The sequence below is a fragment of the Pteropus medius genome, unplaced genomic scaffold, assembly GCF_902729225.1.
Source record: "Pteropus medius unplaced genomic scaffold, Ma_sr-lr_union100, whole genome shotgun sequence".
NCBI lineage: Eukaryota > Metazoa > Chordata > Mammalia > Chiroptera > Pteropodidae > Pteropus > Pteropus medius.
In genome coordinates, this window is record NW_024349227.1 from 115,213 (window position 1) to 139,607 (window position 24,395).

A 24,395-nucleotide genomic window follows, 5' to 3' on the forward strand; every position below is an offset into this window, starting at 1 on the left:
TATACTGAAGGCAAGAATGAAATCATCTTCATATCTGTATACTCAGAGCCTGAATTGGAATGTGAATGACACAGATTAGTCCTCTTCATTCCTTCTCCTTATACACTGCCACCCACTGAATGTAGCAATTGCCCAAAGCCCAGATGCTGACCTCATACTGCGCTTTCTGATGTGGCAAATTAACGTTTTCAAGTTACAGTCTCCTGGAGGTGGAATGACCAGTTGTCCCTTAACCTCAGTGAGTCAATGTTTGCTACAGCCATGAATCTAGTCACAAGTATCTGGTTGTTTTTAACAGGTCCTTTGACTCACTGACCATTCTTGGCATTCGTTTGCATTCTGAACGATGATTCTGTTTCTTCCGGTGTAATTTGGTAGCCCCAATTTACTAACTTAAGACCTCAGTAAGTGCAAGATTACATTCCAATGTACTGGATTCAGGAACTTCTTACCCGCCCTCTTTCCTTGAGCATATATGCTCCCGACGCGGAAGGTACTTCATTCGCTCTACAGGTAGCAAGACTTTTTGTACTTTAGGAATACTGATAAATCTTCAGCCTTTGGCTTCTGAAGGGTAGGGGCGAAAATTAGTCGTCACTTTAAGAGAGTTCTTAAAGTGTTTAAGACCGAGGCTGCACCAAAGTATCGCGATAACGTAGCCACCAGCGACTTCTCGCGATGTTCGGGCCGGCAAAAGGTGGCCATTTTGGAGCCCCCGCGGTGGCTGGTTGCCCCGGCGGCGTCTGCCATCCTGCTGCCGGGACCAAAGCTGGCCCCGCGGGTGTCTGGCCTGTGGGCAGCCAGACCGACACGATGTGGCGGCTCCGTTGCAAGGCCAAGAATGGCACCCATGTTTTGCAGGAGTTGTCCAGCCGGACTCGGGTGCGGGAACTCCAGGGCCAAATTGCCACCATCACCGGGATCGCCCCCAGCTATCAGCGAATTCTCGTCGGGTACCCGCCGGAATGCCTGGATCTCAGCAATGGGGATACCCTTCTGGGAGATTTGCCCATCCAGTCAGGTAAGGGAATCGAGGCTGGGGCCAAGGAAAAGCCTGGGAGGAAAGGGGCGTGAGGGAGAACAGAGGAACAGTCAAGGCAAAGTGCTGTGGAAAGCCGGGGTCTTTAAGGACAAGGATAGATGAAAGCACAGAGAACTCTGACGAGACGAGTATCTACCAACTCCTTGGTTGAAAGAGACAGAGAGGACCCAACCTATGTAAGAAACCCAAAGCCTTGGAGTCCCCCCTTCCTCAGTCTACCTTGAAAACGCCTCATTCATTTTGTTTTCCATCGGCGTCCACAAAGATATGAAAAAGTAGAACCTGTTTTCTCTGCCCTGATTGTTCTTTCCCCCAATATTACTGAAAGAAGATAGCAGATCTGTAGGATGCAGAGTACTTTTCTTTCTTGCTTTCCTGGTTTTTTCACTCACCTTCATATATACTGACTTTGACAGGTGTATTCATATTAGAGTTTGCTCTTACACATTAACGAAAGGCCCTTTCAAGTTCTAAACAGCAGTTGTTTCTGTTCAGTATTAAAATTTGAACAGCAATATTGATAATTAAAAGCTTCCACCGATACTTGCGTCAAAGATCCTGTAAACACGGAACAGACTAGGTAAGTTTCAGAAGGAGGAGAACCCCCTAGTGGTCTAGTCTGTGGTAAACACCATTCGGAAGATTTGTGCTTTTTAAATAGATAGCAAGCTAAGAAAATTTTGTTCTTGAAATGTATCTTTTTTAAAAAGTTAAAAAAGGTGTATAACCCAGGCTACTTCACAAAATTGGGTTGCAACCTAAAGTGTTTTGTTCTTTGTTCTGTTTTGAACTTTATAAAAGATTCAGCTAACAGGGAGTGATACTGGTCACTGGTTTGCAAAGCTGTATTCTCTCCAATAAGCCCAGCTCATACTTTAACTCCTGTTTGTAACTTACAGACTTGGCTAGTGAACACCCGCACAGTTTCATCTATACTTTCTCTGCAGTTCTGGATTTGTTCTGTTTTTAACAGGCGACATGCTGATTGTTGAAGAAGACCAAACCAGGCCCCAAACTTCACCTGCATTTACAAAACATGGTGCTCCTAGTTACGTCAGGGAAACTTTGCCTGTGCTTACCAGAACCGTGGTCCCAGCGGACAACTCTTGCCTCTTTACCAGTGTGTACTATGTTGTCGAAGGAGGAGTCTTGAATCCAGCTTGTGCCCCTGAGATGAGGCGCCTCATAGCACAAATTGTAGCAAGTGATCCAGACTTCTATAGCGAGGCAATACTGGGAAAAACAAATCAAGAGTACTGTGAATGGATCAAAAGGGATGATACCTGGGGTGGAGCTATTGAGATATCAATTTTGTCTAAATTTTATCAATGCGAAATATGTGTAGTAGATACACAGACAGTAAGAATTGATCGTTTTGGGGAAGATGCGGGCTATACCAAAAGGGTCCTGCTTATTTATGATGGCATCCACTACGATCCACTTCAACGTACCTTTCCCGACCCAGACACCCCTCCTCTGACCATTTTCTCCTCTAATGATGATATTGTTCTTGTACAAGCACTGGAATTAGCAGATGAAGCTAAAAGAAAGAGACAGTTTACTGATGTAAACCGCTTCACCCTGAGATGCATGGTATGTCAAAAGGGATTAACTGGACAAGCAGAAGCAAGGGAACATGCCAGGGAGACAGGCCATACCAGCTTTGGAGAAGTGTGATCTATGCATGATGAGGATTGAAGCCTACTACCTCACAGATCCAGAAGGTTCTGGGTTTTCCAATAAGCTATTCATAACCCTAAAGAACAAAGGACACAATGCTTGAATCATCTTTTTAACTTAAAGCCACTTAGACACTGAAATTCCTTGTTAAGATTAAAATTAGTGTGCAAGTTTACAGATGTGTGTCTACAGTGGTGATACATGCCCTCTTTGTGCTGGGCTGACAAACTAGGTGGTGTTTGCTATCTACTGACACCAACCTGAAGATGGAGTTTTAAGTATTATAAACTAGCACCCAGCAGCATTAACTTGTAGAAGAAAACAGCTTCATATTTGGGTAATGCAGAAGGCCTCGTGTGAGGCCACCGGACATAAACCACAATGTCTCCAGTAATTGCGTTCTTTTAAAAACTCTGAGTTAATAGTTTCTAAATTATGAATTGATTTCTCAAATGAAAATATCAGAATTGTCAAAACTGATTTTATATTGCAATTTGGTAGGCTTTATAAATGTGTACTTAACCAGTTATAAGTATATAACAAGCAATTTTTATAGGGGTGAGCCTGTTCCTTGAGAATGTTACCTAAAAACAGGAACTTAGAGTGCCCAATTTGGGATTTCTAGCATGTAAAAGTAGAATGTATGAGGGAAAAGGTGCCTGGCAGCTTACTGAAGCTTTCAAAGACCATTGGCCTCGTGTTTTAATGCAACTCATTTATTGTTCTTTGTCACATTTGGATAAAACTTTAAAATTAAGCAGGGTATTTTTTTTTTTAATAGAAGTCCCTTGAAATTTGCTTGATTTTTGCTTTTTCATGTAATGATTTGGAGGGATTTAATTTCCTCATCTTTTCGTTAAGACTTTCTCTAACTCCTAAAAGAAAAACCTTCATCTCAAGTGATAATGCTTTGCTTTGGTTTGGTTTTTGTGAGATCTTTTGTTTACCTAAACAGTATTTGTTTTCATCCTAGCCTTATTCCACCACTGATGCTCTTTCGAATAATTTCACATTTCTGCAAATTAGCACTTTGCTTATCCACATCTTTTACTTGGACTTTTGAAGAGTTTTAAAGTAATTGAGATAATAATGTTGATTGAATTTGTTTCACTTCCAAAATATGAGTTTTTAAATCCTTGCCTTATCTGAATAGCTTCTTCCTAATATTAGATGTGTAGCCATTTGCGTGGTGGGCTCATCTTTAAGGCACACCCTCTAAAACTTAGCTTCTCTATGAGATCTAGATAGAAGTTTTCTACCTCTTAATTCTTCTGAAGATCAGGGATGCTAAATTATAATTTGTTATGTATTATCTTGCATAATGTGGAGAGGCTTAATGTGAGGTTTTGTTATTATTGGTCTCATTTTTGATTAAGTATCTTACTAATGGCATACTTTAAAGCACTGAAATCTTTTTCATAGTATCTTCTTGACAAATGTTACAAAACTGAGGTTTACTTTTAACACTTTCACTCAGTGGAGGTGACCATATAAAATTAAGGAAAATGTCAACAATTTAGGGGAAAAAAATACCGTTAAGGAACAATTTACAAAGTATGCTTGAAATCATTAGATGACATTTTTTGAGTACTTTTTGTGTGAATAGCTGCTTTAGGCATAAGTTATTTTGGTCAGTATAACTTAAAAGTGTTTAATTTTCTATTTTACTGAGCCTTAAAAATAGCTCTTGTGAATTTGCAATACTTAATGTTTGGCAATCATAATAGGTACAAATGAATATGATTGAAAATCTCTTGGTACCTGTCTGTCCTCCGGTCTAAAAGGTTTTTGTATCTCTTAATTTTCCCAGAAAATATTAAATTTAAAATTGTAAGTTATATCACTGGGTAATATCAACCAAATCGTTTGCCTTTCCTAGGTACTTCAGGTGCCAAACTTGACATTTGCTAACTGGAATTTTAGAGAAGTTTATTCATGCAACAAATATTTATTGAGTAACATGTCAGGTGTCTATTGATGTGTTTCCCAACATAATTTCCGGGTTACTTTAACAAATGGAAAAAAATAGAACTTGATATTTTATAAAATTAAACTCCTTCATTTTAATTGTTTTTATTTATAGATTTAAGCTTATACTTTTATAGCAAGTGTCAAGTGTTTATTCAGGGGATCTATTTCAGTCTAGTTTACCTGTTATCTAGGTTGTCCATTCACCAGTTGGAAACTGATATTCAATCAAATAGTTTTCAATAATGACTTTTTAAACTAATTAGCCTTAGGTCTTTAAAATAATGTTCTAATCATGGAAATTCAAAATTGGAGATCATTGATTGAATTATTGAGTATTAAAAACCTAAACTTGTGCTCATGCCAAACTCATTTATAATGAGCTTCACAGAATTTAAAGATTTTTTTTAACTGCAGATATTAAGCTTTTGAAATTATTAATATATAAATTCTAATCTCTAGAATTTTGAAAACCTATGGATTCAGTGCTTGCTGTAGGATTAAAAGAAACTTTTTTTTAAATTTGCCCTTGAGCAGAATGAAACCCTCTTCTTAGTCATTGTTTTTGACTGCCATACAAGAATTTTTTTTTAATTAAAATGAGGATAGTTTCCATTAGTGGCAGAATGAATGAAGATTGTGTTTTTCTACCCCTACTCCTCCTTTCTGTTATTCTTCTTTCCCTTACTCTTCTTTAGATTTAAAAATCAGGTGTAGGTCTATGAAAATACATTTCTAGATAGAGTGATTTCAGAAATTAAAAGTTTTATCCCTGGGAATTTTATGATGTGATAGTCATATGAAGACACCAGTGTGGTACATCTGTTAATGGTTTAGGGTTGATTTTTCAGTTGTTTCCATGAATGAAAGTTGGCTGCTGGTCAGCTTGACCTCTTGGCAAAAATTAATATAGTCATACCACTTGATTATTCCATGAAGTTCAAGTCCCTGCAAAATCATAATTAGGAATGAATTAACATTATATTATTTATCTATACATGACCCTAAGTGCCCATGCCTAACTTACTTATCCTTTCTAGCCAATGTAGGCTTTAAAACATGAATGTTGCAAGTTGCCCTAGCTAAACATAGTTTTCTGTGTCTTCTTTGAAAATTAAAATGGGAAATATGCAAGATTAGCAGCAGAGTGATTTTTTTTCTTTATGATTCAGGTGGCCTTCCTAAACTTTCATATATTAAGATTTATATTCTTTCATGTGTCGAAATGCACATTTGTTATTATTTGCAGCACTTTAAAAAATGTAAAATAAAAGTTTACATGTTAGCCATCTCCAAGGATCTTATTAAAGACATTAAAATATAATTCTTGAGCTGCTAACAATCAGCTTTTCTTAACAATTACCATCAGTGTATGGTGTATCCAGTGGTACAACAATCTGGTGTTTTAATAACAGTAGCACTCAATTTCAGTAACTATTAGCATGCTCTATGCCTTAGCTTTCAAAATGTTACCTATTTTGATTATATGATTGTTCTTTATCATTCATTCATATTTGTCCTTATAGCACAAAGATAACTAACAACTTTGAAAAGGTTACATTCTTAAATTTTCATTTGTTTCTAGGCAAATTTATTTTAAGGGAACTGATTTTTGAGTCAGAGGCCTTAAAAGTCATATGTAAGCAAAACTATTATTAAGACTTAAGTGAAACACTTCATTTGAATAAGCTAGTTTATTGAAGATTTTTTTTTACTAAAAGTTATGATATTCCAACACATGTCATTCAACTTAGAATATAAAACTTCGTGATTGTGGGAAGGAGTTATTTTTTTTTTCTTCAAAAATTAGCTAGTATTGTGTTCACAGTGCTTAGAATTTTTGACTTTGAAGAAGTTACTACATTGATAACTGAATTATGAGGTGCTGATTTTGGTCTTGGTTCAAATAAATTTAAAGGAGATCAATGACCTTCCTGTACTATTTTAGAATTAAGGGAGAAAGGGGCAGGAGAATAAAGTACCACTTAAACAGAAGAGATCCTCGATGGATGCATTCCTAGTCGTGAATTGTACTATTTGGAAAACTTTTCAAGCAATGCCTTTTTGTCACCTTAATCCTTCTCCCCCATTTCCTGGCATAGAATGTAGCAGGGTCGTAACTGAAAAGCTAGTCATTAAAGTATAAAATCTTGAATATAAGCATTTTGGTATGATGCCTTTTTATACTTGTTTTTAAAAATACAAACCTACAACTAGGAGTTTAGGGATAGTGAAGATATGATTTGATTACATTGTAAGTTTAAAAAAGAAAAGGTTAAGAAAGCTTTAGAATTTTTAGTAAGATTACATAAGCCTGACTTTGTAACTAACATAGAATGTGTAGTTATTTGTAGCCCATGTTACTTAAAAGGACCAGGGCACCCGATTCTTGTCAGTTGTCCAGTTCACCTTGGTGCCACATTCAGTACTCAAGTTGTTTACAAGAAATATAATTTCCTTAGCAAAATAATTTTTCCTTTAAAAATGTGTTGAATTCAGCTTAAAATACAAAATAAATATGTATAACTTGTCAGTAGTATAGAGAATGACAATAGTTCTATATTTCCGGCATTAATACAGTAGAGGAGGAATTCCTGAAACAAGAAGAAAACCATAAGACTGTCAAATTTAGAGCTTTAGACATGACTTGAAATAGTAGCGAAGGGCAAAACAGAACAAAATTTTGTTTTTCATGACATAAAATATTTTTCGTTAATGAAAATGCACAGTGTTTTCTTGTTTTAAAAATGTTCTTTTGTCTAGTTGCCAGCATATTTTTGTCAAAGTTAATGCACTGCTGCTATCTGGGAGATGTCCAATTTCATTTTGTACAACTCTTATGTGATATTGCCATTGTTATTAAGATGCATTGATTTTATTTATTTATGAGGTGTATGATTTTTGAATATGCAAATGCTGTATGAAATGACTTGTTTTCAAGGAATAAATGAAGTGAAAATGTTGTTGTCTGAGCATATCTTGGGGTGAGGGCAGAGGGGCAGTGAACAGGTGCCACGGCCAAGTTTATCAAAAGCTAATAGACCCCTGCTTCGACTTGTGTACCAAAATCTGCCAAAGCTCATTCTGTAAGTGGAGTCTTAATAACTGACGGGAGAAACGAAAGTGTTTCTTCTTTTTAACACCAGAGGGCATTTGAAATTTCTCTTTCTTGACTCCAAATTTTCTGGTATGCAGTCAGCTCCTGAAAAGTTGTAATTCAACGCTACTGCTGACAAATTGTCAAACTGGGAAGGTTGACTGTTCCCTTTAGTTTACAATAGATGGGAGGGCTGTGTGAACTTGAATCTATTTGGAAACTGACAACTCTGGAAGAATTTATTCTTTGACAATGTCGACATTTAAACATTTATTTGAAACAACACTGAAATTACTAGAAATGGCCAGTTTACACTCTAAATCAAACTCTCATTGAAAGCTTTAAAATTATGGACGTGGAACCATAATGTATTAATCAATTTGTGCACCAGTACAAAATATATCTGTGGGATCAGCATAAATCCAGCATAAGAACGAGTCAAGCCAAACCTCATGGTCTGTGTGATGGTAGCTGGTTGAACAATTAACTGTACCTAAAATGTGCTCATCACATTACCTGGGAACTTGTTAGAGATTCAAATTCTCAGAAGAAAATCAAACGAGGCCAACAATCTGTTTTAACAAGGCTTCTAGGTGATTCTGATGCATGATAAGTGAGAACCATGACTATAACCACGGTTGGCTTAGATCAGTTCTATGTCCTTGACCTCATGTAATCCATTTTCATCTACTAGTTATAGTTATTAAATTTACAGGTAATATGAGAAGACAGAGTACAATGAATGACAATTCAAAACTCTCAACATAGGGCTGGAAACCCTAATATTGAATACTCGTAAATGTGAAGACCTGCCTTTAAGTTCTAAAACAATCCATTTTTTGAGTCTAGCATATGGAAAACCTAGTTTTATAGTAGGTTTGACAAAGAAATAGCAGTAGTACTTAACTCTAATCTTGATCCCAGTGGGGTGATATGACTTGGACTGCAGGAATAATTGCATTTTAATAGTTAAAAGATCTATTTAAAAAGGAAGCAATAGTATTAATGTACCCTGCCTAAGTCACCTGGGGGTTTAGATTAAGGTTTTTACACGTAAAACCTGAAAACCTAAAATTTGACAACTGCTATATGATAGCCGAAGGCACTGGAGATGAGAAAATAGATTTCAGATTAACATGATGGCTAACTTCAAATCTTTGGAAGCATGTGAAAGGTGAATTAGATTTATTTCGAGGGTCTAGAGGAACAAACTCAGATCACTATGGAGTGAATATTGCAAAGTAAAATTTACCTTTAAAAACCTAATGCAAATGGAAAGGAATGCTTTAATAGTAAAGCTCAAATATTGTAATGTAGCCTCCTACGTTGTAAGAAACAAAGCTAGAAGTCATTAAGACCCTGACGTCTTGAAAATTTTGTTTCAAATGCTAGTTCTGAAGTGAATAGATAATTACAAAAAGATCTCTGGCTTCTTTTTTTTCTTTTTCTCCTCTTTACCATCCCAGTAGTGTTTGGAAAGGAACATAGGACAGGCTGCAAAACAGGACTTCCACATTCGGTAGTAGTATATATTATGTTTATTATATCGCTAAGCCTAAAATGAGAGATTCAAGAATAGAAAAGCACACATTTCAAATGCTTTTTCTATTTTAAAATTTTGTTCTGACTTGGATTGTCTTTGTCTCTTATGTTTATAGATTTTGAGTGTCTTTATTAGATAAAATCAGGCACCCGATCACCACGAATATATTTCCCTGAGATCACTAAAACTTTTATGATTTCCCTATGTGAGTTAAAAAAAAAAAAAAAGCAAGAATTCTCTCTGCTTTAGTAACTGCCTCTCAACTGCTTCTCTGCCTTTCTGTGCTTCTAAAATTACTTCTGTACACCAAGAAGAGTTTTCTGATCTTACTCCTATGGCTTTCTTCATACTCAAATGAAGGGCTTCCTTATCGAATCTTAAAATATTAGAGCAGGTGTCATAGTGACTTGGCCATCTTCTAAAACCCTAAAGATGGCCCTCTTGAATAATTTTGAAGTTCAAAATCAGTGCTGAAGATAAATACAAAATATAGACAAAATTATGCCTGGCTCATAACTGGCTCTTAACTGGCTCATAAAATAGAGTATATAGATATCATCATAACTTAGTAAATCCAACACAGCTAGTCCCCACCCCAGTGTTGGAATGAGTACATGCTCACTCCTGGAGCAACTCTAAGGTACCAACCTACAGTGAATGTGGTTCACGAGGTCCCATCCACTGGCGGATTCTGGATTCCAGTCGCTGATCCCCCGCTTCTGTGAAGCCATCAGGAACACTCCTCAGCATCTCAGCCACCCATTTTGAAATGGAAAAATGTCTCCAGGGGGAAAAGTGGCCCCAAATGCTCATCCTATCTCTATGCTCATTCTGATCCAGGCCTGGCAATTCTTCAAATTCTTCACGATATTTCTGGCTTTCTACTTCTTCAGCAAGGAGGATGTGTCAGAATCACCTAGTCCAGCATTACTGGAAATGGAAGTCCTCAGCAATACCTTTCTTTTTTAAAAAAAAAAAAAACAACTACTATAAATTTTGTTTAAAAATATATAACTTTGGAAATGGAAACATCAGGTATGAAGCAAATTAATAATATAATTTTTCCATCAGCAATGGGGAAAGGAAGGATAGTAAGAATTTCTCAGTATTTACAACTGTCCAAAAGGGTAAAACACTTTAACAAGTAACTGAATATTTCTAGCACGGTTCATTTCAGTCCTGTCAGATATTTACATTGAATTAAATAGAAAATGTGCCCTTTATCATAGAATAAGAATCATTTTTTAGAGTCTGTTATGTGGGATACTTCACAAAATTATCCATTCCAATTGTGGACAGAACTTACATCTATTAGAATTTTAAATTTCCTTCTGCTATGACTTAACTAATTTCATTAAGATTACTCTTTCTCTTATGAATTTTAATGGATTGAATTACTTCTCCCAGAGCTCAAATATTATAGAGTAAACTAATGAAATCAAGTTTTTAAACCTACAAAACTACGGAACAGATTTCGAATTATGTTGACCTTTTGCCAAAGTGACCCTTCCCAGTAGATTCATCCTTTAACATCCAGCCTTATTTTTCTTACTCTTACTCTCTAACAATGAAGACTTAGAAAATGATCTTAGATTTGGCTAGAAGCATTTAAAGTCATAATTTATTGAGCTTCTACTTCTCGTAAGATATGGTATCAAATACCTCAGGATTACAAGGATAGTCCTTCACTCAATAAACATTTTTGAATGTTAATGTGTTTCAGGAACTGCCTTAGGCTCTGGGTAGATGTGGAGGTGGGGAGACACAAATAATGCTATAAAAGAATAGAAACACAAGTGCTATGAAGATAATAATGGGGTGAGAGAGTCTAATTAATGTGGTGAATCTAGGAAAACCTTTTTGAGAAAGTGACATTGAAGTGGAAACCTGAAGTATAAATAGAAGTTAGTCAGTTGAAGAATAAAAAGAACAAGTAGGGGGTATAGCATTTGGAAACACTGTTGCAAGAGAAAGTGAAATATTTTCCAGGCCAGACTGGCCAGTGTGGTAAACTGGGAAAGAGGGAGTGAGATGTTTTAGAAGCAGGCAAGGATCCAGATTTGCAGCATCTATAAACCTGTATTAAGCACTTACTCTAATTCACACTTACCACATTTTGTTTGTTTATTTTATATTTGTGTCCCCAAGTAGTTTGTTCGTGAAGGCAAGGGCCATTTCCCTCTTGCTACTATTTTATCCCTAGCAAAGTATTGGACACATAGTAGACATTCAACATATAGTTGAATGAATGAATATATAAACAAATGAAGTAAATGTGCAATTTAGAAATAAAGTTATCCTAAGATCATTGAGAATACAATAAAGCATTTTAAGGAAGCCATCAGACTTACATTTTTCTGAGTTGTTGTAACTGCTCTATGGGGAATTAACTGAAGGGGACAAGAGTGAAAGTGGGAGACCAGCTAGGAGGAGACTACTATAATAACCTGTAAGTGACAACAGTAATAATTATAGCATTTGTTGAGTGTTTACAATGTACTGAACATTTTTCATGTATTATCTTATGTAATCTTCACAATAACTCTATGAGACAGATATATTATTATTATCATCTCTATTTTGTAGATATGGTTACTGAGGATTAGAGAGGTTTGATAACTTCCTCAAGGATGAAGAGCTAATAAATGGATGATGGCTTGAACTAGGTAAATGTCATGAGAAGAGGATGGATTTAAGATATATTTTGGAGACAGGATCTCCAGGACTTGGTGACATGGGGAATAATAGAGACGGAAGCATCTAGAATATCTCTCAGGGTTTCTACTCAAGCAGCTGGTGGCTGAAAGTGACCTTTATTGACCAATGGAAGATAGAGGGCGAGAATATTTGGAAAGAATAGAGAAAATAAGAGTTTGGACATATTGAGATGTTTGTGAAACATCTGAAAGGGAATGCCATGTAGGCCTCTACAGGTCTAAAGTTTAAAATGTCTAAAGATAAAGATCTAAATTTTGAAATTGTCGACTTATGAATAGTTAAAAGTTTTATGAATGGAAGAGATCAACTAGAGAGAGTGTGTAATGAGAGGGAGGCTCATCCCCAAACCCCAGGGAACTCCCAAAATTTAGAAGTCAGGTAAAAGAAAAAGAGCCAGCATTTGCAAGTTAAAGAAGAAAGAAACACCAAAGATAATAGAGTTCAGAAGATGTCAGAGATGGATAAAATTTTCAAGTTATGTAATTTGAGAGAAAATAGTTGTTTAAGAAATAGAATGAGGCCAACTCTATTGGATGTTATAAAAAAATAAAGGAGGATTGAGTCTGTAGAATTTGGCAACCTGGAGCTCATGGATGAATTTAAACTATTTCAGAGCAGTAGTGGAAAAAGAAGCCAGATGGATGTGGGTTGTAGTAAATTTGGGTATCTGGTTAAAGACAGCGGGTTGAACATATTCATTGATCTCCATTCTCCCAAAACTACAATAAAATGATAATAATGGAATTTTAAAAAGCATGAACTCTCAAGGACAAAGAGATGGTGAAGTAAATAATAGCAACAAAATTTTGGAAGCTACCCAGCAGTTAGATGAATGGTAAGCAACCTAGCAGATTTGGAAAAGCTGAGTCCTAAGCCAGCAACCCTATTTTTTTCCATGGAACCTCCCCTCAATTTAAGAATTGATGGTATTAATACTTCTGGAAAAAATCAGGAGGATGGGTGGAGAGTCAGGTTAAGAAACAGACTCTCAGATATCTGCCACTCTGAGCAACTAAGAGCATGCTACATTCCCTCTCAGGAGAGGGTAAAACAAAGGCTGCCTATACTAAAACTAAGGAAATGAAGTGTGGGGTTATTTTTTTATATATTGCTGTTGAGGTGGACAACCTTCTCATACTAAGTGCTGGGAATGCTAGCTGCCAGAATTATGCCCTGCAGGCAGAATTTTGAAATAATCTTCTCTGAAGAATTGTCTCTGAGGATTCCAAGCAGGCCAACAAAAAAGACTAAAGATATTGACATCAAAGATTTTCCTACCAAATGGGGCAATGAGATCATTTTACAGTGAAATCCACCGTCAACCAGCCCTTTCCATGCCATAAAACTTTGTCAGTTTTTTGTTGACAGATTCTTAAATTTGAGTGGATAGCCACAGCTCCTCAGACATCTGAAGATGTTCTTATATGAGAAACACAAAATCAAAACAAAAAGGAAAAAAAAGTGACTTGGAGAAAAAAGACTATGGAGGCAGAAAAACACTAACATTACATTTACATATATACAGTATTCTTAAAGTAATAAGAGAAGATTTCATATCAATGAAATTAAAGAAGAAAGTGATAAAAATTCAGAGACCAAACAATAATTATTGGAAATTAAAACTTCAACAGAAAGTTGTAGGTAAGTTTTAAGAAATCTCCAAGTAGCAAAGCAAATACAGAACTAGTGGTCTGGGATGTCCACCATCTAAATAATAGAAGTTCCAAAAAGAAAGAACAGAGAAAATGAAGGGTAAGAATTTATCAAAGAAATAGTTCAAGAAAATATCCCAGAACTGAAGGTCATAGGTTTTTAGATTGGAAGGAATTACTGAATACCCAGCATAGTATATAGATCTACTCCAAAACATGTCATCATGAAAATTTCAGAATACTAAAAACAAAGAGAAAGCCTTAAATTTAGAATCATAAATGCTTTGAGTTTTTCAACTGTACACAGAAAGGTGAAAGACAGCAGCAACTTAAAATTCTATACTCAGCCAAACTATCAATCATGTGTAGATGGAACAAAGATATTTTCAGACATCTAAGAGCTTATGTGCTCTTTCTCAGGAAACTACTGGAGAATGTGTTTTGTCAAAATATGAGAGCTAAGTCAAGAGAGAGAAAGATATGAGATCTAGGGGATCCAACAAAAAGAACAATTTTTCCCAGTAGGACAACGAAGACAAATATCAAAATGCCAGTCATGGAACAGGCTAGAGAACAACCTATCCAAATGGAAGCAGATCAGAATGCTCTGGAAAATGTTTCTTCGAGATGAAATTAATAGATTATTGATGTATTGAGAGGATATTTACATAATGGATGAGGGTAGAAGGACAAAAAAAAAGATATATAGAAAAGGAATAGTAAACACATATTTCAGAGTTCAACTCTCAATGGCATTTATTTAAATAGAAAAATAGGGAATCAAACCACACAGTACACTCTCGCATATCTGAATACTGATGAGAATTATTTTAGTAGAAAGGTCAAATGATTATGTACAAGAGAGGATTTCAGAGATAGAATTCATGAGATGAGATCTGGAGCACGCATGGAAGATGGGGTTTTACAGGAAGTATGTTTCCTTTGTTGCACTAAGAGAGAAGAAAATGATTGCAAAAGAAGGTAGATTTGTAAATTTGGTGATGAGAAGACAGGTTTCCTGCCTCTCGGCTGCTGTTTTCTTACTGAATTTTTCACATTGTGTGTCCAAGTCATCATCTAAAAATGAAGGGAGCAAAAAAGGGGCAGAAAATTAGAGAATAAGAAGAAAGCATGGTCTTGGAAAAAGGGGAAATCCAAATGCGATAATTGCCAGGCAATGGAGGTTGTTATTCATGAATTTATAGTGGTGCCAATCTGCTTGTTGTGTCACAAACAAGAAATGTTTGTGATTTGCAGGAGTCAAATGATAACAAATCCAAAGCAAGAGTAGGAAATGCTGATATGTAGAGTAGAAGGTTAAAGCTGACATTTCTGGGAACCTGGATACTAGCAGGTAGGAGAAAAGTCCTTACAGTCTAGTCAAACTCTTGTTTATAACTGTTGCCATATTATACGTGTCATTCCATGGCCCTGTCTATTGTGAATGATAAATAAAATTAATATTAATAAAGTATAGTATATTTAATTCAAATTCTATGAAGTATTTCAAGAAATAACAAGTTTGAGAAACAAAATAAATTCCTAAATTTGTAATTTCAACAAATGATTCTGTGTAGAGCTGTTAGGAGCTTGGTAGGAGATCCAAATATTACCCAATAATGTTCCCTGAAATTTTCCAGTATTGAATATTTGCTATAAGTACAGTTCTTTGTAAATACTATTGAACCTAATATTTAATAAATAATTTTACATATCCATAACAATAAGTAAAGAACATAAAGAATGTTAGAGGCATTTTAAGAAAGAAAAAGCAAATCAGTCAGCTGATTGCCCGATATGTTGAAATCATTGCAATGTAAAGCACAATCAGCTGGGGGCCTTCATAGTATCTCAGATTCATAGAAATATTCATGACATCAAAATGTCAAAAACTCCTGAAAACAACCCTAATGAGCCAATGCCTATTACTTCTAAGAGCAATGCAGACTTTAATAGTATATCAAAAGACAAGATTTAGGGAAAAAAATAAGAAGCAAGATTGTAGCAGTAGATGGATTATCAACTACCATGATCTAAAAAATGAATTTTTAGAGCAATTTTCCTAAAATAAAAGACTTCAGTTGCCAAAAAATTCATCAGGTCTTGTAATTAACATATAACTACTATAATAGAAAAATTCGATACCCTTCATGAATTAAAATTTTACAGGGAGACAGAGGACAGTTACATCCTCGTGGGTTAAATTTAGACATACATTGTGTTAAGAGATTACAGTGAAGCAGTACCTAACATTCTATTCCAAAAGAAGGTGGTACTTGAGCCGAACCTTGAAGGAAGGATAAGACTAAACTAGGAGGACAAGGTGAGAATGGGACTCAGCAAAGGGCACAGCATGTGCAAGGCCCAGAAGCGTGAAAGCGTGGCAGCTTCGAAAGAATGAATGTGACTGTTGTAAAGAGTATGGATGCATATGTGGTGGAAAATGCATGTAGGGCCAGCTCATGAAGGTATTTTTATGTCACATAGAGACTTAGAATTTCATCTCGAATGCTATGAAAATGCATGAAAGTATTTTCAGAGAAATGACAACTCAATTGTGCATCCATAAAATGCAAGATGTGAAACAAGGATTTTCTGGAGTCTCTTCTATCTTTAAAGGCCCATGATCTTACAAATAGTGAAGTCCTGAACCAGAGCAGGGAGGATGAAGAGCTAGAAAGCAATATCAGAGATATCTTACAGGAGATATGGGAGGACTGCTGTGAAGTATTGAGTCTGGGTGAGAGTAGGTAATGTAATTAGCTAGCATGGGGATAGAGGAGAGAGGACAGGTCTGAGGGTAGGTGCAAGATGCGTTCAATTTTGAACATGTTAAGATTTGGTGTTTCTTATAAAACTCTCTGATGCTGGTAGATGACCTCAGCCCTCAAACTTTCATTAACACTGAAAGGAAAAGAACTGCTTAATCCTCCAAATTTCCATGGTAGGTGGGCCTACCACTGCTCTCATAAAAGAAAGAAAAATCTGCTCCCAGGAACTACTTAATGACTAAGTAATTTCAGAACTCCTGCATCCAAATCCACTTAATTACACCCTTTAGTTCCCATCTAATTATTTTAGGCTTAACACTAATATACTTTGGTGAGAACTTGGTGATCTAGTTCATATCTTACCCTGGCTTATCAATTCCATGGCTTACAGTCAGGTTATAAGCATCTTCATCTGAATCCTTCCCTAGCTGTTTTCTCTTTAAAGCAAGCTCTTTCTACTTGAGAAATAAAAAAATATATATATCCTTCCCCCTTGTGTATTAGAAATACACTCAGATATATACCCAACATACTGTAGTGTGCCAACTACCATGAACATGGTGGGTACCCAGTGTTTCTTAGGGATGGTGATAATATATGTTCGAAGTAACTTCATTTTTTCTTTTTCTTTAACAAGGAAAGGGAGAAGAAAGACATTAATAGGATGTGACTCTAATGTGAACGAAAAAGTATCATAAATGGTTAGAATGGAGGTCTACAACTATTTTACAGAGAGTTCAACTTTATAAGAGATCCCAAAAGGAAAGATTGGCCAATAACAATCTGCGGTATATTTGTTTTGAAGTTTCGTGTGTGTGTGTGTGTGTGTAGAAGTGTGCTTAGGTAAGAGAAGTGAGATGCCTCAATGGGAGGTTGTACTGAGAAAGGAAATAGTAAACTGGTCTCTGACAATCAAGGAGATGACTGCATCACAACATTATGCAAAGATGAAGAAGGAGTGAGGACACAGTTGAGTCAAGTGACCTGGGCTGTAGATTTCATAGAGTCAGGTCATCAAACATGAATTCAAACACAAAGAACAATGACACACCTCCTCATACGATGACCTATGTCAACCAAGGAGCTTTAGTCTTTCAGGTATTTCTGACTTTGGAAGTCCTCTCCTTCCCCTAGTCTAGGCCTCCTTCCCAGTTCTCTTGGAACCTTAGAGACTTGGTATTTTCTCAAGCAAAAGCAAAGCAAATCAAAGCAAAAGCAAGAAAGAGTCCACAGTAAAACATGGAGAATAGAAAAACACCAAATTCATGATAGTGACTTATTTCAGCTGGGATCTATGTGTGTTTTGAGATGGGAGGGAAGGGTGAAGTTTGTAAGTAAGTTCAGCTATAATGCTAATATTCTATTTCTTGAACTGGATGTTAGGTACAGTGGTGTTTGTGATATCGGGGTACCTGAAATATTTTTCAAAAAGAGGTGTGTAAAAGGAAAGAGAGGAATAGAAAGATTATTTTGTCTATGTCCCTACTTCTACGTGGTAAGACAGGGGCCCTTCCTAATTATCACAGTTTTATTACAAACTAAAAAACTGTGTCTGTTCACAAACAAGACTATGCCTGCTATCTTTGAGGTTAATGCTCCTAAGTCAATTCCCTTTTTTAGCCAATGTTCAAATCACACACCTATGAAGCTGGATCAACTTCAATGACTCCGTCCATGGGTGTAACTCTTGTTGCATTGAACTCCTGATTTGGAGATGCCTTACCTGTTTTGTTAGTATTATGACATCATACATGTTTGAATGACACATCAGGAAGAGAGGCCCTCACCCTTAAATGCTCAGTCATTTCTGCTGTCCATATGCTGCTGATAGGGTACCGGGTTTCTCAGGCTTCTTCAAACTTCCTTCCTCCTCAGCAGTCCTTACCCACCTCTTCTCTACCTTGGCCCCAGGACCATTGCACTTCTTATTTCCTAACCAACTACAATCACAGAGAGAGAAAAGATGAAAGCCATGAATCACCTTGTTAGAAAAGATATGAATAACTGCAATACAGAAATAAGACAAGAAAGGATAAAGCTAACTGTTAGAATTAGACCTGCAAGTTATTTGTGTATTTCATGTTTCCTACTTAGGATTTTCTCCTAAATGGAGGCTGGCTGGCCTCATACTGATGCATGGCAAGCTAAAGGCCATAGTGCCTAAATTATAATCTCTGCTCTGCCACCTCCTAGCTTTGTGACCTTGGGCAAGTTATTTAACCTCCCTATAAAATTTGGATGTTAATGGTGCCTAACTTTTGAAGTTGAAATGAAGATCGAATGAAATGTTAGATGAAAATGTTTAGCACATCACAGATACCTAGTACACAAAAAGAGCTTAATAAATGTTGGCAATTACTATGTGCATTGCTTTTAATTTTCTTCCTGTCCTTTTGGTATCAAGGATAACCTGTATCCAGGAAAAATCAGCTTTCAGGCCAAAGTCATATCTGATGAAATTAGCCTTTCTACCTGGAGGGAGATTTCTTCTTGAAAGCATTGAATTCTTCCCTACTTTCTTCAGGTTGTTTTAACCACAGTGCCAAAAATCTTCCATGGAAGGAGACAGGGGTTGCTTAACTGGTTGGTAGCTTATTTTATTTTATTTACTAATATTTATCGCTACCTTCCATGAACAGCTAAAAGAGATCAGAGATCTAAATGACAGTGAGCATGTTCCTTCCTTCGATGCTGTCCAGTCACTTTCCCATCAGGAACCTCTCGGGAGAAAATGGTTTCTTTTACCCCAGAAATAAGTGAAGGCAAAACGGTTATTCGCAAACTGTGGGGTAAGAGTGTGTCAGCTCTGGCCTCTCTAGTCTTAGACGTCTTCAGAGGTCCTGAGTGAACCTGCTAGCATTGTGAGCTGCCAGGGAAAGACTTGACCAAAGTGATTCTGAAAGACTAGAAAAGCCGATGGCAAAACTGGCCATAGAGGATTTTAACTTGGAGAATTCAGAGAAATCCGTAGCTCAAAGTGGAAGGAGGTAACTGTAGATAGAAAACCAAGTTTCAGACAGACACAGAGAAAAGCATACTACTGTCTAGTGGACTGTGTTTCTTGATGTGAAGATTTAAAAATATCTTTTGGCGTACTCCCTCCCTGCCAACTCTCCTCTTGCAGTCTCAACCCAAACCCGTGCCGCCTCTTTCCAGCGCTCCTTTTTTTTCCAAGGGCTTTTTAGTGGCTCTAAATGGGGGCAGGGATGGCAAGAGATGATTGGCTAAATGAGAGCAGCACCGCCCAGCCGCGTTCCCTCCCACACCCGTCCCAGGAGAAACAGCTGGAATGAGAAGTAGGGAGGGAAGGCTGGGATTGGCTGAGAATCAGTGGCAGGGTGGAGTGAGGCAGCACAGATGAAGCATTTACCTGTCCAGGTAAGTCAGGAAGAGGTCAAAAGAAGAAAGCAGCAGGAGGCAGGGGAAGCAGTCACTGTCTCGTCTCTCCCCTTCGAAACACAAGGGTATTTCCTTTCCTCTCTTCAGCCCCCAACCAGTAAAGGTGAGTGAATTGCTAATCAACTATTGCTGTAGCAAGGGGTGGGGATGGGGGAGGGGTGGGGGTCGGGTGGGGGCTTCGCGGAAAGTCAGAGCTATGGGATTATGGAGAGCCCTGTACCCAAGCTAGGGTGCTTTCCTCTCTGTTTCTCAACCCTCGGAGACCAGTCAGGGATCAGAGTAGGTTAGAGCGAAGTGTTTTCGTGGAGACCAGGGCTAGAATGCATGTTTTTTTCATCTGCCTATTTGAGTTAGATAAGCATATCGTACAGAAACAAGAAGATAGGTTTGTTTTGGAAATACATCTCTGAGCAATTGAAATTGAGTTGTGACTTTGAAAGAGAATAGTTGTAGCAGAGGAAGTCAAAACGGGGGATCACCCGGGAGAGCAGAGTGGTTTCCCGCTGCATTTCTAACAGGAAATTCTCTCGTGGCTTTCTGAACTTACCGTCTATTTTTATTTAAATAAAAGGTGCAATGTGTGTGTGTTCAATAATGGCAGTGTGATAATGGAGCTGTCTGTGGACAGGTGTGTAAGGTGTGAGCTCTGCTAGGCTGTTAGGTGAGGTTTGGTTACACTGGGACAACTCCAGCTTAAGCAACCAGTTCGTCTCTGGAAAACTCATGCATAATCTACTTGCAGGGTCTGGTTTGTTTGGGTTCGACTCAATTAATTTTCCAACGTTACCTGTTAATAGACATAGAGACTGGCAAACAGACAGCTCCTTGGCTGTGCCGGGGCCTCACCCACATTAGCATTTCAGAGTAGCACGTTGACTCTGGTAGGAGTTCCAAGTGGGGCTCAGGCCAAAGTACTGTGGCCACGTCCACAGAGAGAACCAGAACGATGTAGTGGTTTTTTTTTTGTTTTTATTTCATCCTTCAGGTGTCCCAGTTTGCAGTACGTGTGGCAGGTTTATCTACACGAGGAAGCTGGATGTAGAAGTCAAGTCAGAATAGCAACTCAGCTCTCCATTGTCTACTTTGGTGGGGCGCTAACACTCTGGTCCTAAACTTTACCTCTTTTCCTCCTAATGCTGTAGAAAGGGAAGTGCAAAGACCTCAGTGCCAGGCTCCCAGCTGAATATACTGGGTTTCCAGTCCTGCGACTAGACCTTTTAAGCTTTAGCTTAGCCCGCACCACAGAACCAGCCCACCAAACTGATTGACTGAGGGCTCCCACAGATGGTGACCTTGTCAGCAATAATGATAACCTGCAGTGTCAAAGAAAGCCCTTTTGTCCAGAGGGTATTTCTACCTACCCTTCCTTCAAAGCCACTGGTGAAAAGGGAGATTACAACATTGCCTTAACAGGCACAGAAACTTGCCCATGCGGTCATGGAGAAGGATCCACAGTGCAACTTTTAGTCTTTCTGGCATTTTTCTTAGGATATTCTCCAGCCTAAGCAGCATAAATGTACTCAGCAAAAAGCAGAGACACCTGTCTAAGAGAAATAAGAAACCTCCTTGTCTACTGCGGAGGAAGGCTGAGCTCTTGGAGGATGCAGAGGTGGGCTCATGGGAGGCGTCTACTTAGAAGGTATAGAGAAACCAAACTGGAGTGGAGCTGAAGCCTTCTCCCCACCCCATGCCCTGCAGATGCTGGAACTCCACGTGCTATTTATTTACTCTCCTCCATGGCTTGGCTGGTTTTAGTGGAGTTGTTAATATTTAATGTGCCTTTGCCTTTGCATGGGTGGCCTTGACTGTAGGCCTTGTGCATTTCTTAACCCATTTCCTCCTCCCTTAAAGTCCCCCCAAAAGGTCAAGAGTTAAAAGATACCAGACTCTCACCTAAGTGTTTTGCTTGTTTCTCAGGCTTCTTATCAGTTTGAAATATCTCAGGTTTCGATGGTTGCCCTGAAATATCCCCCAAGTTTCAAGGTTGTAAAGTTGGTAGAGGGAAACGCAGCATCCAGATCCGGCCAAACCGGGGAGGGAGGGTAGAAGTGGGGAGGGAGGATGGAAGTGGCGGAAGAAGAGAAGACCTTGGTTCAAACTCCTTGGTTCAGAAAATGAGGTGTGGAGACAAAGTACAAGCACTTTAGGGCTCATTCAGCTTTGGTTTTAGGTTCAGATTCATCTCTGCAGTGGTTATGTAGTGCTTGATGATGACGTGATCTTTAATGGCATTTGGTGTCATCTCCTTACTCTGGAAATATCTGTTGTTGAGGCAAAACCTGGCCTGGAAACATCAAGCTAAATCAGATAATGTACAGGGTTTAAGGTGCGAGTTAGAAGGAGAAGGGTTACTGTAGGGCTTTTAGTATTTATTTAGTCAAGGGCAGCCAATGACCCCTCTTTATGTGCAGCTCTCTTGCATCTGGACAGTCTGCGATGGGGGATCCATGGGCTGCCCTATCTGTGCAGTTATAGGTAATTCCTTACTTCCATTAAGGAAGGGAAGTAGAAAAAGCTCCAGCTTTCTTAGCTGTCAAATGAAGAAAATGTCACATCCTGCCTAAGTTATCAGGTTATTTTGAAGATCTAAGTAGCATACCTGAAAACACTTTGTAAGCTATACCATGCTATGTTTTTTTGACGCAGCGCTATCCATATTGTTTCTGTCTCTTCCAGCTGCTTCAGGCCATCCTTGGTTCTGAAATGAGAGTGTGGTAGGAGGATGGGCTAGCAAACCACTATAAAGTCTGAAGTATTAGAAGAACATGGATAGTAATTTTCTCTGAAAGGGAGGGGAAGCATCCTCTCACTCATTCACAGAGAATATTGTATTAACTATAGTGAGTCACTTTTAATATTTACTGCCCCAATTTTGCAGCTAAGATAGCTGGAGCCAAAAACTAGACCCTTGGATCTACACTGACTTCTTGGAAATGATGTCTTTGTCTTATGAAGTTTTGCACACCCCATGCCTATTACATGCTTATAAATGTTAGTTTAACTGAAACCATTGCCCAAAGTCCACTGAGCCATATAGTCTCTGAGAAATAAAATATTTAAGAAAGAGCTTACACTAATAGGGTAGAAGCCCCCAAAGAGGCCTTCCAATAGCTTAACTCAGTAGACACTAGAATAGATGATAAGTTTATTCATCCAGCATTTTTTGAGTGCCTTCTGTGTGCCTACGCTTAGGAGAGATGGATCCGCTTTGCTGTAATGGCTTCCAGCCCACAGAATGTTAGGAATGAGTTAGTACTCTCTGAACCTAGACAGTCATCAATGGAATGGACAGCTGAGATGATTGAACTTAACTCACATGACTTCGTATGTTTCTGTTTCTGTGGGGTTCTGGATATTGGGGAACTAACCTCATGAAGGAACCTTAATTGCTATCTTATCCAATGATTTATCACTAGGTTTCTTTGGCATCTCTGTCCCTTCTGGTTCCCTCTCTATCTCCTGAGAGGTTCTGGACCCTCACAAACTATATGTATCATTAGGGATCTTCCTTCTTCATTCCCCATTGTCCTGCCCCTCCCTACCTGCCTCAAGCAGAAGAGGAGCTCTGTGAGGCCTGGTGCTTTGCAGCTCTACAGAGCTGGCAGGCTGACTCACACAGCACAGCCTAAACCTGACTTTGGCACTAGAAGCAATTTTTGGCAAAAGTACAACCTGCCCTGGAATCCATACCCCAAGTCCCAAGATCTCAAATAGAACATATTATTGTAGGATATTTTACCTAGCATTGGGAGGGTAGTAAAGGTGGTAGAAAACATAGTATGATGTCATGGGCAATATTTTATATTCTATATTCTATATTCCATAGTCTATATTCTACCTCTCTTCCAACTCTCTATTTGGTCTGTCTTTTAATCTTAATTCTTTTAGAATTTTATTTTCATGTATGAGAGTCACACTGGCCTTTCCAAATCTTCTGAAGTGTTTCCCACAAACGATGATATGAAAATCCCTGAGTTTTTCAGAAGGAAGATGGCACTGCCTTCCTTTGCTATTACTATTGGCTCAATGAACTTGGAACTTTTTTCCTAGGAATTGGAGTTGGGAGAACACTACATAGGGCATCTCTCTTGTTCATTTGACACAGTTTAGGGAACCTCATTGGGAATAAGTGCAACAATAGAAGGTGTGATGCATGAGATGGAAACTGGGTTTGTGTCAACCACTGGAGGTGCCATGCACAGGTCTCCCAGCCTAGGGAGATAATGGCGGCTGTGGTGGTGGCTGTTGTGGTGATGTTGGCGATGTTGACTATGACAGCAGCTAGTAATTACTGGGCCATGCACTGCACAGTGTTGTACATGGAGTGTTTTGTTATACCTTCCAAACGACCCTATGAAGTAGGTACTATTAAGGGCCCTGCTTCTTCTCTCGAGCCTCTAGTCTCCCATTTAACCTGATCCCTCCTTTTCTAAACTCTTGATCCTAGAGCAATTTTGTCTTTTTCTTATTATAAGAGCCGTGGCAGTCATTCATTAAGTGTTTGAGTATTTACTACCAGTTAAAC

General features: G+C 38.1%; 1 protein-coding gene across 1 annotated transcript in view; it reads left to right on the plus strand.

Annotated features, from left to right (window-relative positions):
• The first annotated feature begins 692 nt into the window (after positions 1–692).
• CUNH1orf116 (chromosome unknown C1orf116 homolog) overlaps positions 693–24,395 on the plus strand; it is a 31,166-nt gene continuing 7,463 nt past the window's right edge. The window contains 1 exon segment of the mRNA XM_039881704.1: positions 693–1,021. Within this exon segment, the coding sequence (XP_039737638.1) occupies positions 842–1,021 (180 nt within the window). The 5' untranslated portion in view covers positions 693–841.